Source organism: Pongo pygmaeus, chromosome 8 (assembly GCF_028885625.2).
Source record: "Pongo pygmaeus isolate AG05252 chromosome 8, NHGRI_mPonPyg2-v2.0_pri, whole genome shotgun sequence".
NCBI lineage: Eukaryota > Metazoa > Chordata > Mammalia > Primates > Hominidae > Pongo > Pongo pygmaeus.
In genome coordinates this window covers 118,059,848-118,075,814 of record NC_072381.2, presented here as the reverse complement: position 1 = coordinate 118,075,814, position 15,967 = coordinate 118,059,848, and the positions used below count along the sequence as shown (strand labels likewise).

General features: G+C 40.2%; 1 protein-coding gene across 10 annotated transcripts in view; it reads right to left on the bottom strand.

Annotated features, from left to right (window-relative positions):
- Positions 1–15,967, bottom strand: part of VTI1A (vesicle transport through interaction with t-SNAREs 1A) — a 436,058-nt gene that overhangs the window by 191,581 nt on the left and 228,510 nt on the right. For 2 of the 10 annotated variants that reach the window (XM_054503169.2, XM_054503166.2), the window contains one exon: positions 13,452–15,739. The exons of 7 other annotated variants lie outside the window; for them this stretch is intronic. In XM_054503169.2, coding sequence (XP_054359144.1) covers positions 15,685–15,739 — 55 coding nt within the window. In that variant the 3' untranslated portion in view covers positions 13,452–15,684. Of the gene's footprint in view, positions 1–13,451; positions 15,740–15,967 lie in introns of those variants that run through there. One more of the 10 variants, XM_063670271.1, reaches the window with a different exon arrangement.

The window sequence follows — 15,967 nt, the reverse complement described above, 5'->3', positions numbered from 1 at the left end:
CCTGTCCTCCAGGGACTTACTGTCTGGTGGGGAGATGGGCAAGGAACCCGCCAAGGCCAGCGCAGCAGTGGTTCCCACTGTGATGTGTGCAGACCACTGGAGAAACGAGAGCTGATTTTAGGCAGCACGCAGATGATTACTTACTTTTAACATTTTATTTCAGGTATTTAGTTATGCATCTATTTTAACGTGTGAAAAAATGCATAGCTAGCACATTAAAACCACAGGCAATACTCTGTGTGATAAAGCTAAAGAAGAAGAAATTGGGCCAATTTAAAGGAAAAATAATACAGGTGTTAGGCAGGTAGGTATGCCCTCCCCACCTCCCCGCAATAAAAACAGTGATGGTACTACTCAAATCATTGACATCTGGGAAATAAGGCAGGTCAGTGTGGGTAAATCAGAAGAGATGCCATTTTACAAAGGCTGGAATCCTCAGTGCATGTTTCTGGGCCTGAAATAAGATGCCATGAAAGAGGTGTGTGCTTCCACGAAGGTACAGGGAGGGGAAAGACACTGACATGGCCTGGGGGATTCAGAGGCTTCCAGAAAGAGCAGACAGAAGGATGAGGAGAAGTTGTGCTGAGAAACAAGTACATTTACTAGGACCCTTCATTTGTAGAATTGTAGAATCTTAAGTTTGGATGGAACCCCAGAAACCAACTGTTATACCGTCTGTAATTAACTTTAAAGTACTTCTGCACAGATAGGGAGACATATATGTGCATTAGTTCGTTTTAATCTACACTCTAGGGTGGCAAGTTTGTAACTGAAGTGGGCTAACGGGAATATACATTTCAGAGGTGTTTAGTAACATTTAAAAGACTAATGAAAAGCCACATTCCAGAGGCATCTGTACATATGTGGCAGCTATCTTTATCTTATTAATTAGTTACTCTTAATTAGCATAACTAATAATTATTAAGACATTAGAAACAGTATTGAAGATATGTGGACTGGCTTGAAATAGTGTCACTCGCACTTCCACAGCATGCGTGGAAAAGTTATCAGAATGCAGTGACCCCAATTGAGTCTCCCTGAATGGTGTCCTTGAATTCAGATTTTGGTCTGAATCCATCCATTCAAAGGAGGATTTTACCATGTCACTTTGACTAGAAGGTTAGCCAACTCCCATTGCTACACAGTCTCACATCTGCCTCAAGTGAGCCTTCCATGCAAGTTGCTGGCAATGTACCCTCCCATCAGGAAAGAGGACAGGACTTCGTTGGGCCTATTGGACATGCTGAGTGATGGTTTTGTGCATGCCTGCTAACTCATATTTCTATGTATGCCCGAATCCAGGCTGAGATTTGCTTTCATTTGGATATATTACTTGGGATACAGGCATAGACCTCAACCACCTCCAATTCATCTGCCTCGAAATGTAGCCACTGTCCACCAAGAAGAACCTAATAATTGTGAAAGACCAAATTTGCTACAGTCATATCTCAACTAAACTAGCTCTCTCAGAGAGATTAAGTGATTTGTCCAAAGTCACACAGCTAGTTGGCAGTAGAATTGAGTTTAGAATGTAGGGTTCCTTGCTACATCTTCCCAACCAACAGTTGTAGGCCAAGGCTGCTCATACCAATTATCTGTGGAACTTTCGTTTATTTATTTATTTATTTATTTTTGAGGCAGAGTCTCGTTCTGTTGCCCAGGCTGGAGTGCAGTGGCACGGTCTTGGCTCACTGCAACCTACACCTCCTGTGTTCAAGAGACTCTCTCACCTCAGCCTCCCAAGTAGCTGGGAGCACAGGCACACGCCACCATGCCTGGCTAATTTTTTTGTATTTTTAGTAGAGACAGGGTTTGCCAGCCTGTTCTCAAATTCCTGGCCTCAAGTGATCAGCCTGCCTTGGCCTCCCAAAATGCTGGGATTACAGGTGTGAACCACCTCACCCGAACTATGGGACTTTTAAACAATGCACATGTACACGCCCAGCTTGGGAAGTTCTCATTCTAAAGGAGGGCTGGGCAGGGGCTATGTTTTTAAAAAATCTGTGCAGGTGACTCTGAAGCACACACATATAATAGAGAATCATGGGGCTATTGCAAGGATACTAACAGGTACCATCTATTGTACATTTTCTACAGGCCCAGTCCTGTGATGGGTGCTTCACATGCTCTGTATTTTTCATTTTTACAACTAGCCAGCTAATAAATAAGGTGTTTTTAGCATTTTACAGATGAAGAAGCGAATTCAGAGGGAAGTCCAAAGTGACAGCTTATAAATGGCAAGATGCAGAGTCCAACCAAGAATCTCCATAGACCCTGATCTTAACTGTCACGCCCTGCTATATACTATGGGGCATAAAGTTGCTCAATGACACAGGTCACAAACCCACAGGTGACAGGTGGGTAATGTAAATGAGGAAAATAGGTCAAATAGGAACTGGGGTGAGCTGGAGGCCATGTGGCCCTTTAATGGGTTCTGAGTGTTTGGATGCTTTAAGAGCAATGATGCAGAGCAACCAGAACTCTCATCCATGTTTATGGGACTGCAAAATGGTTTAGTGTCTTTGGGAACAATCAGATGGGTTCTTATAAAATTAAACATATACTTACCATATGACCCATCAATCCTACTCCTAAGTATTTACCAAGAGAAATGAAAACCTATGTCCGCAAAAAGATATATACACAAATATTCACAGCAGCATTATTTATAATAGCCCCAAACTGGAAGCAACCTACATATTCATCTACTGGTGAATAGATAAATAAATTGTAGTATACCCCCACTCTGGAATATTACTCAGCAATTAAAAGGAATGAAATACTGACATATGCAACCACATGGATTAATTTCAAAAGCTCTATGCAAGTGAAAGAAGTCGTATACAAAAGATGACACACTGTATAATTCCATTTACATGAAATTCTAGAAAAGGCAAAACTCTAATGTCAGGAAGCAGATCAGTGGCTCTCTGTGGCAGGGTGGGGAAAGAGATTTGAATGCAAAGGGATAGGAGGAAACCTCTGGAGTGAGGGAACTTCTATATCTTGATGTGTGGTGGTGGAGCAAGGCAACACAGCTGCATATGCATACCAACAAACATCCAACCCTACAGTTAAAATGGGTGAATTTTGCTGTATGTAAATAATAACTTAATTAAAAAAAAAACTGTGCAGAGCAAAAGCAAAAAATTCTGTGGGCCACTTTTGGCCCACAGACTTCCAGTTTTCAACCTCTGGTTTCAGTGGAGAGATTCTGTTTTAGCTGCCCCTGAGGAAATACGAAAGATGACAAAAAGTCATCCATCATCCTCCCCAGGGCTGGGCTCAGGAAGAATGGTGACGTTTTTGTTTATCCCCCTCTTCCAATTCTCTGTCCTCCTTCATCACATACAAAATGCTCCCATGCTGCCCCCTGGCTGTCCAGCACCTCCTACCAGGGCGCCCCACCCATCTCTCCTGGAGTCAGCTCCAAAACCACCCTTCCCTCCGGCCCTCCTCCTGGCCCCCGGAATGCAGAGGCTGCCCCTCGGTGCTTTGTGCAAGGTGGAGACACATTACACTTGGTTAACACATGACCAGGTAGGTGCACATGACTGTTACTGATGACATTTCCAAGCACTGACATCTGACGAAGACAATGCATGGAGCCTTAACCCAAGTTCAGTATTACCTTCCAGTCAGTTAGGGAATACCTTGGGAAAAGTGGGGCTATTTCCAGAATTCACTGCACTTTTCCCTACCAGAGTGACTTGCCTGCTCTGCTTATACATACATTTTTGTCATCAATATTATCATCAAACATGTTAAAATTAATATATGCAAGTGGTTTGGATGGACACTATAGAAAGGTACAAATAACTCTCAGTACCCAGTTGTCAAAACTGAGAGTGCTCTTAAATACCAGGCTGAGGAGCTCTAAGGACATGCTAGAGGCAGCCCTTTTATTTTCTGAAAACAAATTAATGTCAACCACACACTGCTGGGCTTTCCTGAGCCTCCATATATGTCATAATAACTTGATTTTTAAAACACCCACTAACTACAATAACTATAATAACTATGAAAAATTGACATTAGTAGGCCGGGCACGGTGGCTGATGCCTGTAATCCCTGCACTTTGGGAGGCTGAGGCGGGTGGATCACCTGAGCTCAGGAGTTTGAGACCAGCCTAGCCAAAATGATGAAACCCCGTCTCTACTAAAAATACAAACAAACAAACAAAAAAATTAGCTGGGTGTGGTGGCACGTGCCTGTAATCCCAGGTACTGGGAAAACTGAGGCAGGAGAACAGCTTGAACCCAGGAGGCAGAGGTTGCAGTGAGCCGAGATCGCGCCACTGCACTTCAGCCTGGGCAACAAGATCAAAACTCTGTCTCAAAAAAAAAAAAAAAAAAAAAAAAAAAATTGACATTAGTAGTACAAGTTGCAATGTTAACAACAAAAAGGCAGAACTTAAAATTGGCTACACTACAATTAGAGCCATATGAAGAAAAATGTCAACAGATGAATAAAAAGTAAAAACTAAAAAAAAGGGATGGGAGAGATCATTATAGATGGGGTAGGTTATGGTGCTAGGAGTGATTTTTTTTCCTTTTCATTGAAAAAAAGTTTTCTTTTGCTTTGATGTTACTATTTGTGTAATAAAAATGAGAAGAAAAAGACTTGGCCAGGCATAGGGGCTCACATATATAATCCCAGCACTTTGGGAGGCTGAGGCGGGCAGATTACCTGAGGTCAGGAGTTCGAGACCAGCCTGGCCAACAAGGTGAAACCCTGTCTCTACTAAAAATACAAAAATTAGCTGGGCATGGTGGCACACGCCTGTAATCCCAGCTACTCGGGAGGCTGAGGCAGGAGAATCACTTGAACCTGGGAGGCAGAGGTTGCAGTTAGCTGAGATTGCGCCACTGCACTCCAGTCTTGGTGACAGAGCAAGACCCAGTCTTTAAAAAAAAAAAAAAAAAAAGACTTGGTCACTGGCCAGGATGGTTCCATATCATGTCCATTGATTCATGTCTGTAGGGCTGTGCCTATTTCCTTCTCCTCACAGATCTGCAAGGCCAAGATGTCCCGCAGTACCCTGCCAGGTCCTCTCAAGTACTCTGTCAGCTTTAGTCATGCTGATGAAATCAGCCCCTCCTTCTTCTGAGGCTGGCTGTTATGCATCTCTATTTGCAAGCAGAAATAATAAAAGCCAGAGAACTTGATCAACGAGGCAGGTGTGCACCAAGAAAGAACCCCAGTGCCCAGAGATGGGTTTCATTCTGAAAATGTTAAAAATAATATCTTGACAAGACATATTGTTGATACATTTTTCCCTAAAGCGAAACTGGGTGAAAATTTTCAAGTCCTATTAAAGCAAAATTGTTGCTTAAAAAAAAAAGTTGCCAGGCGCAGTGGCTCACACCTGTAATCCCTGCACTTTGGGAGGCCGAGGCGGGCAGATCACGAGGTCAGGAGAGCGAGACCATCCTGGCTAACACGGTGAAACCCCGTCTCTACTAAAAATACAAAAAATTAGCCGGGCGTGGTGGCGGGAGCCTATAGTCCCAGCTACTCGGGAGGCTGAGGCAGGAGAATGGCGTGAACCCGGGAGGCGGAGCTTGCAGTGAGCTGAGATCGCGCCACTGCACTCCAGCCTGGGCGACAGAGCCAAACTCCATCTCAAAAAAAAAAAAAAAAAAAAAAGTTGTAGTATGCCTAGGCCTGTTTTGTTGATGTGGTGAAGTTTGATTTCATCCTTGCCTATCCAGGCTCTCTGATCTGATCTGCAGCTTCCTAAAGTCCTCCAGGATGTAGCCCTGGCTCCCCTCTACCTCTCCATTCACCGATTCTCAGCAAAGAATCTGATTATGTCACACTCAGCAGAGCTGAGGGAACAGGTTACAGCGGTGCCCACAGAGCATCTGAGAAGACAGCACAGCTGCATGATCAAGCCAGCAAGCTCTAAAGGGAGGCATTTGGGCACCAGCTCAGTTTTGATGGCACAGTGCCCCTAAAGAAAAATTCCACCTTTTGGTGGAGTTCAATCCTGTCTACATACATAGTTTGTAGTACCTTTCAGAAGCCTTAGAAAAACACCATGAAACCAGTGATGTTCAAGAGGAAATAACGTGTGAAAAGAAACACATCAATGGGTTACATGAAAACTATGAAAGAACTTGGCCCTTTAATAAGGTTCATTCTGTCCAGAGCTATAGTAGGCACTTACGCTGTGGCTGACTTTGCGAAGCAGTATTTGAAGTGGCCCCCTAAATCCTGCCTCACTATACCACTTAGAAGGACACTTAAACCTCAAAGAAGATTCATCTAAAGAAACTAGCATGTCGGAATTCATTTTCCCTAAGGCTTCCATGCCTTGTGTCAGTAAATCATCAATAATTAAATACCAACAGTTAAAACAGGACCACCCAGGCAGACAGGCCCAAGGGTAGAGCTATAGAAATAGTTTGTATGGCCCCCTTATCTAGGGCAATTTTAAAAATCACTCAGCTTCCAGTTTACAATGGTGCCTCTCCATGGATCCTAATGCTGCCTCTATCAAAGTGTCCATTACATTTGAATGAAGAAAATAGAAGATGATGAAAATTTACACCACCAAAACTTACATCACAAACTGCCAGAGACTAGGATTTTCTACTGCTACAAAAAATGAACTGTGTTGAAAAATGAAAGTGGTTCACCTGCCACATAGTCTTCTACTAGATAGAAAGTGCATGGTTTGTAACAACCAGAAATCAAGATGCAATCTTTCTTATAAGTGTTGTAACTCAGGAGGTATTTGGACTGCTGTCTTCTTTTCTTTTTCTCCACATTCCCCATCTTGTTTCTGTTCTATATGCAGTAAGGAAACCAGAGTTCTCAGGAAAACAATAAATCAGTATTAGGTAGCTATAGAGAAGGTATGGCATCATGCACTGAATTCTGGGAACTGTGGTCTTCATAAATAGTGTGTTTTTTTGTGGTGGTGGGACGGTAAGCTTGGGAAGGAGATGACATTTGTACACATAAGGGGTGGACATTTTTCCCAACAGAGTCAAGGAGTGGGAGAAGGAAGAAGTCTCATTTCTTTCCAATAAAGATAGTCCACAGACAGAGGGAATTGGAACAGAGGTGATCATATCAAGCAGCTCTCCATCTGCAGATTCAAGAAGTCGTTTTGAAGAGTAACTAAATAAAAAACTCAAAATAACATGAGGTTGATGGGAAAAATCGATACTACAGAACAAGGGGGAAAAAAAACAACATCCTAAAGATTCTGAGAAAGAATGCGATTCTGAAACTTATGAACTAAAGAAACCAAAAACTGTTTTTGAAAATACTCTGGCATCCTTAATAAAAACAGTAAGAAGGTAAAGCTTTATAAAGCCAGGGCAGAAAACGGTAAGGTAAGAACCAGCGAGACTTCAAGGAGATAAGAGATGAGGCAATAGGATAAAGAAAATATTTCAGGGAAACCAGTAATGCAACAGCAGCATTAATACTCACATAACCAGCAGCATAGACTAGAAACAATGCTAGAGAGGGGAGTTAATGGTGTTGGAGATAAACGAGAAGAAAAAGAAGAGAATAAAATTATTTTTAAAACATGACAAACATAAGAGATACAGAGGTCTAGTGTGAGAATCATGGATGATGCTGACACCAGAAAATTTGAAATGGAAGCAATAATCCAAGGCATGATTTTAAAAAAACCTCTCCTGGTGGGTAGAGGGAAGACTTGAATTTGCAGATTTAAAGTTCTGTGATCCATGCAAAATGAGTGAAAGACCTCATATATAGAAATATCTAGACTCTGTACAATTCCAAAGATTTAAAAAACCAAAACTAAACAAACAAAATCTACAACATGTCACTCCAGAGTACCATAAATTGGTCTATTTTTCTGCTACTCTGAAACATGAAATGCCAGAAGACAATGGTTCCACATCTATAGATTCCTAAGAAGAGTAGGATCTAAAAATATTACAGCCAGCCCAATGTACACAGATACATACATATGTGTATGTCACATATATGCAGTTGGTGGCAGTTCCTATATAGAAAAAAGAACTGATCCAAATCATATACCTTTCTTGAAAAGTTATTTGAAGATATATCCCAGCTGACTTCAAGATTAGAGAGCTAAGGACTCAAGAATGAGGAAGTCATAAAAGAGATGAGCAGGCCGGGTGTGGTGGCTCACGCCTGTAATTCCAGCACTTTGGGAGGCCGAGATGGGCAGATCACGAGGTCAGGAGTTCGAGACCAGCCTGACCAACATGGTGAAACCCCATCTCTACTAAAAATACAAAAAAGCTGGGTGTGATGGCACATGCCTGTAATCCCAGCTACTTAGGAGGCTGAGGCAGGAGAATCTCTTGAACCCGGGAGGCGGAGGTTGGAGTGAGCCAAGATCACGCCACTGTACTCCAGCCTGGGTGACAGAATGAGACTCTGTCTCAGGAAAAAAAAAAAAAAAAGAGATGAGCATTTATTATCTTCAAGGATGCCACACTAAGCAATAATATAGTTTATGAATGAAGATACATAGCTTCACTGTATAGCTATAAGCTAGAAAAAACCTGTACGTTTAACACAAAGGAAATATTTCTATGAGGGAATACCATACAACCATATAAATAATGATTACAAAGAGTTTTTAATGGCATGGGAAAACACTTTCCGTTTACTCTAAATGCAAATAATAGGATATACAGTTTCATATGTTGTACATAAAATACACAGAAAAAACTGGAATAAAATATTCCAATTAAGAGTTGTGACCTTTAGCCAGTATAATTATGAATAATTGAATAATTTTCTCCCTGTTTCTTGATAATGTTTTTTACCCTTACAAAATAAGAGGTTTTTTTTTTTTTTTTTTTTTGACACGGAGTCTTGCTTTTGTTGTCAGGCTGGCGTGCAGTGGTGCGATCTCAGCTCACTGCAACCTCTACCTCCCGGGTTCAAGTGGTTCTCCTGCCTCAGCCTCCTGAGTAGCTGCGATTACAGGCACCCACCAACACGCCCGGCTAATTTTTGTACTTTTAGTGGAGACAGGGTTTCACCATGTTGGCCAGGCTGGTCTCAAACTCCTGACCTCAGGTGATCTGCCCACCTCGGCCTCCCAAAGTGCTGGTATTAAGGTGTGAGCCACGGTGCCTGGCCCCAAATAAGAGGTTTTTAAAAATCCTTTATTATAATAAATTTTTAAAATTTGGCAAAAATACAAATCACAAAGACTATGTGGAAACTTTAAGATTATAATATTAAGTGAGTAAAGCAATATAATACTGAACTTGAAACATGACTGAAAGATTGGAAGGGAATACTTGGGTCAAAGGAATAGCTTGCTTCAAGGTAGAGGGATTAAAAACAATTTTTTTAATTTTAAAATTCCTTTAATATTACTATTTTCTGTTTTATAGGAAAAATATGATTTAAAAAGAATATTCCCAAATAAAACAAGTTAGTCATATCTTTGATATGGTAATATTGCAGAAAAACAAATCTTTCTGAGGTCAGCAACCACTTTCTGTCTATAGTCTCCCAAAGACCACTCAGGTTCACTTTCATGTTCCAACCAATTACTAATTCAGGCCAAGCACTTTGAGGGCAGGACCTTGTTATATGTTACACTCTCATCCCTAGCACTTAGCCCAGTGTTTGGGGAATCGCAACTGCTCCAGAAATATTTGGTGAATGAACAAATGAATAACAGAAGGAAAGACTATTTGATTTTATAGGTACATCTTTTGGTAAAAAGATTCTTTGCATTCATCTACTTTTTATAGCATCTCCAATGTTGAAACTACAAGCATGCTTTGCTTCAAGAATTTTCATCACTTATCATAGATTGCATGCTCTGTGGAAATCCAGCCAGAGCCAAAACCTGGTGCCATATTTTTATTTCTCTTTTTCCATTTCAAAAGAAAAAGCTGTAGTTAATTCTAATTTTCCTGTGGGCAGAGGGAAGAGGAACTTTTTATGTGTGTGAAAGAATGGCACCCCCTCCAGCCATCTGAGGACAGTTCCTCCCAGGAACACCTGTTTGCTCCAACTGAAGCCCGTCCAAATTGAGTCCCCGGGATCAGGAGCGAGCTCTCCAAATGTCCCACCATTCTACAATATTTATTCCCCACCTGTCTGATGGCCATGATAGCTTGGGAATGCTCCAGCCAGGGAAAGCTGTTTCTTGGCCCTGACATGGCAGAGCTAACAGCAGCTAATGTTCATCCAGAATCTAGTCTGGATCCAGTCGCCCCTGAGTTTAAAAATGCTCCTTCTCTCTCAGTCTACCAGGCTTAGCAAAAGTTCTTAAGGAGGGGGAGGTAAATAATTTTTCATCATATCAGTGTGTTGCAAAAACCAAGTGGTATGTTTCTTTCTCTGTTTCTTAAATTTGACTTTTGAGTTTTCTACTCATATTTAACACTTAATATTCTGGTTTGATTAAATAGTTGCCCACTACTAAAAATGAAGATTGGTAAATTAATTTCTCCAACAAGAAAACTGTTAAAATTCAGAAGGTAAAATACAATAAAAACAACCTTAAACACATAATTTAACATGTAATTCAGGGAAGAAAAAGGGATGCCCACATCAAACTCTAGCTATAATAGTGAAATAATGTTTTATTTAAAAAATTCTATCCATGAGAAAACTGTACATTTGAAAAGCTTACATAAAGCCTTATAAAATAAGAGACCTTTTATCTCTTCCAGATCCATGAGCTCGAAAATACTTTATCTATGCAATTTCAAGGCACATAAAAACCCCAGTGAATAAATAAAATGTTCTTTTTTTCTTTATACAGATGCTTTAAAAATTATCCATATAAATAGCTTGGCCTTGAACAAACGGATTAAAAGACCTAAAAAGCTATGGCTTCAGATCATGTATACAGAATAGAAAATGAATGCTTTTCTTTATTGGCTAGGCAAGTTTTCTAATAACTAAATTTCTATAAGCCTATTTGATGATAAAGATTTAATTGGGACACATGAAAAAATTCAGTATTTTTAAGTGATATGCTTATCAAATTAATAATATGCCACGATAAAATAATTTATGTACTCTGCCAACATTCTTTGCATCTATTCATGAATCATATGTAGAATATGTACAGTCAACATGCAGTATTATTTCAAAGACCTGTCTTTAAAATGAACTTTTTAATAAATATGTAATTTTATAAATATGTAAAGTTTTGTAACTATGTAATTTTAGTCAAGTGTGTGAAAATTTGCAATATTTTTTAAAACTGGGGCACAACCAGTGAAAAGATTTTTCATAATTGTTTACAATTAGATCTTATTAGGTGATTTCAAGCCTTACTTAAGAAAATTTTAGAGTTCATCATAATTAAAAAATTTGAATTTAATTTTTCACATGTCAAAAATATTCTTCTTTTGATTTTTCCCAATCATTTAAACATGTAAACCATTATTGGCCTGCAGGCCATACAAAAACAGGTGGCAGGCTGGATTTGGTCTGCTGTCTATGATTTGCTCACTCCTGTTCTAAAAGTTAAAGGCTCTTGGCTGGGCACAGTGGTTCATGCTTGCAATCTCAGCACTTTGGGGGGCTGAGGCAAGAGGATTGCTTGAGGCCAGGAGTTTGAGACCAGCCTGGGTAACATAAGGAGATCCTGTCTCTACGAAAAAATTAAAAATTAGCTGGGTGTGTGAGGTGGACCTGTAGTCGCAGCTACTTGGGAGGCTGAGGTGGAGGTGGAAGGATCACTTGAGCCCAGAAAGTTGAGGTTGCAGTGAGCTATTGTTGGGCCACTGTACCCTAAGCTCAGTGACTGTGAGACCCTGTCCCTTAAAAAAAGAAAAGAAAAAAAGAGAAAAATTCAACAGTTTAAGGTAAGATTGAAGCTTTCACATTATATTAACTTTATGAGCAGATGAGGTTACAAGTTGTTTTGTTAATTTCCTATGTATCCTCAACACAGCTGTGGCCAAATATCTTCCTAACATCGCAACACCATCACCACTGTTCCCCTGCAAGGATTCAAATTCTGCTGCTAGGAGCTATTACCTTGAAGCTGCCATGAGAAGGAAAGTGGCATAATGCCATATGTGGGTTAAGAATGGGGCAGTGACTGTCAGGTCTGGTTCTCACCTATCATCTCCTCTGTGAAGTCTTATCTGCACATCCAGCCCCAGGAATTTCTTCTTTCTGTCATCCCCTAGAGCAATGATCTCTCACTTACTATGTAGCACAAGTTACTATGTATTGTTGTTTCTTAAAATGTCACAACAAAAGCTCCCAATTAGATATTAAGCTACCTAGGAGCAGAGTTTTGAATTTGTTGAAATCTCCAATGACTAACATTGCATTCTTAAGAGACTCTCCATATGCCCTTTTACCCAGTAGACATTAAACATTTGGTGTTGAAGAAGAGGCTGATGGTGTTACTGCCAGAATGCTGCTAAGAACATGATTTCTGTGGCTAAAACCAGGGTACTGGTCCAGTTCTGCTCTATCTTTGTGGCGTGAACTTGGGCAAGACTCAACTTCTGTAGGTCTCAACTACCTATACTACAGGATAATAATGATAATATGAATTCAGAGTTCTTATGAAGAACAACTTAAATAAAATAATATATGTGACTGTGTCTTATAAACCATAAGGCCCCATATAAATTTAATTGTTCTGATTGTCTTTAAGGACGTACTTTTGACAAATGATCTGATTTCCCAAGGATGGCATCCCTGTGTTTTCAGTGTCTTGTTGAACTTTGTGGACAAATTCAAAATAAGCGTTCCTTGTAGGTCAATGCATTTTAAGTAAGCCAGAGTATCAAAGTAATTAAATGGTATTTAGCTAGGAAACTGGACACAGTTCTTTAACAATATCTCACTTTCTCAAATTTTTTTTTGGAGTTGGTTGTAGACTCTTTTGAAAATTTTAAGGAAATTTAATGGAAAAGCCCCAGAAAGATGCATATACACACATATGCACACACATTTTCAGAAAACTTCAGCGATTCAAGACTCCATGAAGCCCACTCCAGGATAGGAACCACTGCCCTATGGCTTGAGACAGGGAGTGTGGTTTCAGGAAAGCATCAGGGGACCTGATTCAGACATCTTTAACTGATTCGGGAATTAAATGGTTGACAGGTGGTTTTCTTTTCCCCCCTCACCACAAAATCATTAAGCCATAGGAAGGTAGGTGGACAATGGAATAGCTTTTTCCTAGGTAAACTATAATTGTACAGGAAACTAAGGTGCTGTTTTTTTCATAATTCCAAACTGCTTCAATCCTCTTTTTAAAAGTGTGGTCGAATTTACCATTCTGGCATTTTCCCCATTGATATTCATACCTTGGTTCCAAAACTCTTCACATAACTTTGCAAAAGAAGTCATCAGCCTTTTAAAAAGAACACTGAGGTTAAAAAAAATCGTGACGCCTCCTATCACATCAGCTTCCACGTTGTCAAAAATGTTAGAGATAATTTTAAATAAAAAATGAAAACCTCAATTAATACTAGCAAGGTGGTCAAACATCACAATTTAAGAAATATTTTAACTACACTTTTGAGTATGGAATATATTTCTTCACAGAGCTTTTTTTTCCCCATAAAAGAAAAGAATTCTTTCTTAATACCTAGATGACAAATTCTCAAGATATACACAGTTGTTTCTTATTATGGCTTCCCTGGAAAACATTTCTGGGAAAGCACAATCCCCAGCCACTTACTTTGTTTACAACAGACAAAACTGCTTGTGTGGTATAAATAGGAGTCTGTCCTTAAATGCTGCTGAAAAATAAAACGCAATCATGAAAAGGAGCCATTTCCTGCCCTAACGGTGGCTTAAAAAAAATTCTTAGCTACTTTAGGAACAGCACTAAAGCGTAAATAATAATTATCAATTGCCGCATAATAAAAAACTAATTTTATATTATAGAAAAAAACAAAAATGAAAACAAGCCACATATTCCAGAGATGCCCTCAGAATTGTCAGCATTACAAGGTTTTCTTGCCCTGCAAGATGATGAAACCCCCTTTTGTCCTCCTGCGTTTGTGATGTATATCTATAACTCGTCCTTGTTTGTGCAGATAAGCCTTGCCTTGTCTCCCTAACTGCACTTTCAAAAGCAGATTCACAGTTGTTTGACTTTTGATCTGGGTAGCAGCTAGCTCGACCACCTGCACTGTGCATGAGCTGTTACTGAGCTTGCTTTGTCCCATCTTATAACACAGCTAGCCTTTTAAAATTGATGTGTGAATACGCTAATTTACAATGTGAGCGTTCAAACAAAAAAATATGGTGGCGGTAGTGGTGGTGGCAGCCGAAGAAGGGGGAGATTTGTGGAGGGAGAAGCCCTAACTCTCGATTTATAAAGTTCAGACATTGTTCGCTGCCTCTGGCATTTAATGAAACAGATGGCCAAAGCCCTCCCTTAATTTACAATGGAGCAGACAGTGGTGTAATGGTGTGGGGGCCTGGAATTATAAAATGTTGTTTGGTGATGGTATATGTTAATAAATAGCCATTTACAAGGGGGGCTAAGGGCTCCATTACTTGTTTATAAGGAAGGCCTAGGGCTCCTTGCTTCGAGTTAACAGCTCAAGGCTGCATTCAAAGAAGGCATTGACGGAAAATGTAAAGTGCACCCTTCATATTCTATGTGGCATTCAAGAATGGCATGCATCCAGGGGAAAAAAGGAAAATCATAAAAGGAAAGTAATTCAAAAATTAGGTCAAATTGTGGCTCACAATCAAAAAAAAGATAAGATGTGTTTCCATTGTGATTAAATAATGGAGAAAAATATTCTTTTATTGGGAAGTTACATATTTTATCTTTGAATGGACATGTTTACATGTAGCCAAAGTGCAATAGATAAAAACCCGCAGGGTTTCCACCAAATTATACCCATATGAACCCAGATAACAACTCTGAAACTATTTTTAGGCATTCTTCCAACGACTATTCATTGATGAGGCCTACATCAGGGTAACATGGCCGTGAGCCAAATGTGAGGAGGCTCCTGACCAGCAGTATCTCACAATAGAGAAGTGAGGGTTGACCTCAGGATCCTGAAGACAACTGGTCCTATAGCAACTCCTCATTCTTTTGGGGACAGCAATGTGCTGCGTGCAGTATCACCACTCTCCAGTAACCACGTTATCAACTGGTTATCAAGGGCCCATCTATGTGGCAAGAAGGCTATGCTGGGCCTTGACTAAGGCAGCTTTCGCTTTTATGAAACACTGTGGATCCTCCAGCTGACTGTGCGTCCTGCTCTGCTTTCAGGTGGGAAATTCTAAACCTGTCTAGGAATCTGCACAGGAGTTACCACCATGGTTCCCTGGCTTTGTTTTATTTCTCTTTCATCCATGTTTCTTCCCTTCTTAATTTCTGCCGGTTGCACAATACTGTGGGGGGAGCTGTAAAGCATCCTTTTGGGGATAAGGTGGAGGATACAAAAAATCTAGAAGAAAATTAAGACACAGTTGATAATAATTACAATACATGACATGCAAAGTGGATGATGCTCATGTCTTGTGAGAAGTACAAGCTGCTGTGAAAGATCAGAACAAGATGCATCATTTCTGGCTCGGAGAGTGAAGAAGGCTTGAGGGACAGTGAGGTAATTCACCTGAGACCCAGAGTATAGGCAAAAGCTCATTTGGAATATTCCAAAGGTAACATCTGTTGTTTTTGCCCACCCAGTATCCATTACCCTTTCGGAAAAAAGCTCTTGGATTCTTCTGAGGGGATTACGCTTCATCCATTCTCAGTCTGTCTGTCCGTCCCCTGCACAGGGTCTCATGTCTAGAACATCAAATCATAGATTAATGGAGTTTTTACCTAACCAGAACCAATCCGAATCAGTAAGATTCCATGCTATTACTTTCACTGGAAGCATTCGAATGAAAAAATCGCTATATTCAATGGCTGTACTGAGATGCTGGCAAGAGCTGTCTCCACCAGGGGAATCCTTGACGAAGGCCAGAACCCATCCATAAGTGATCTGAGATGCGAGACAGAAAGAGCAAGACC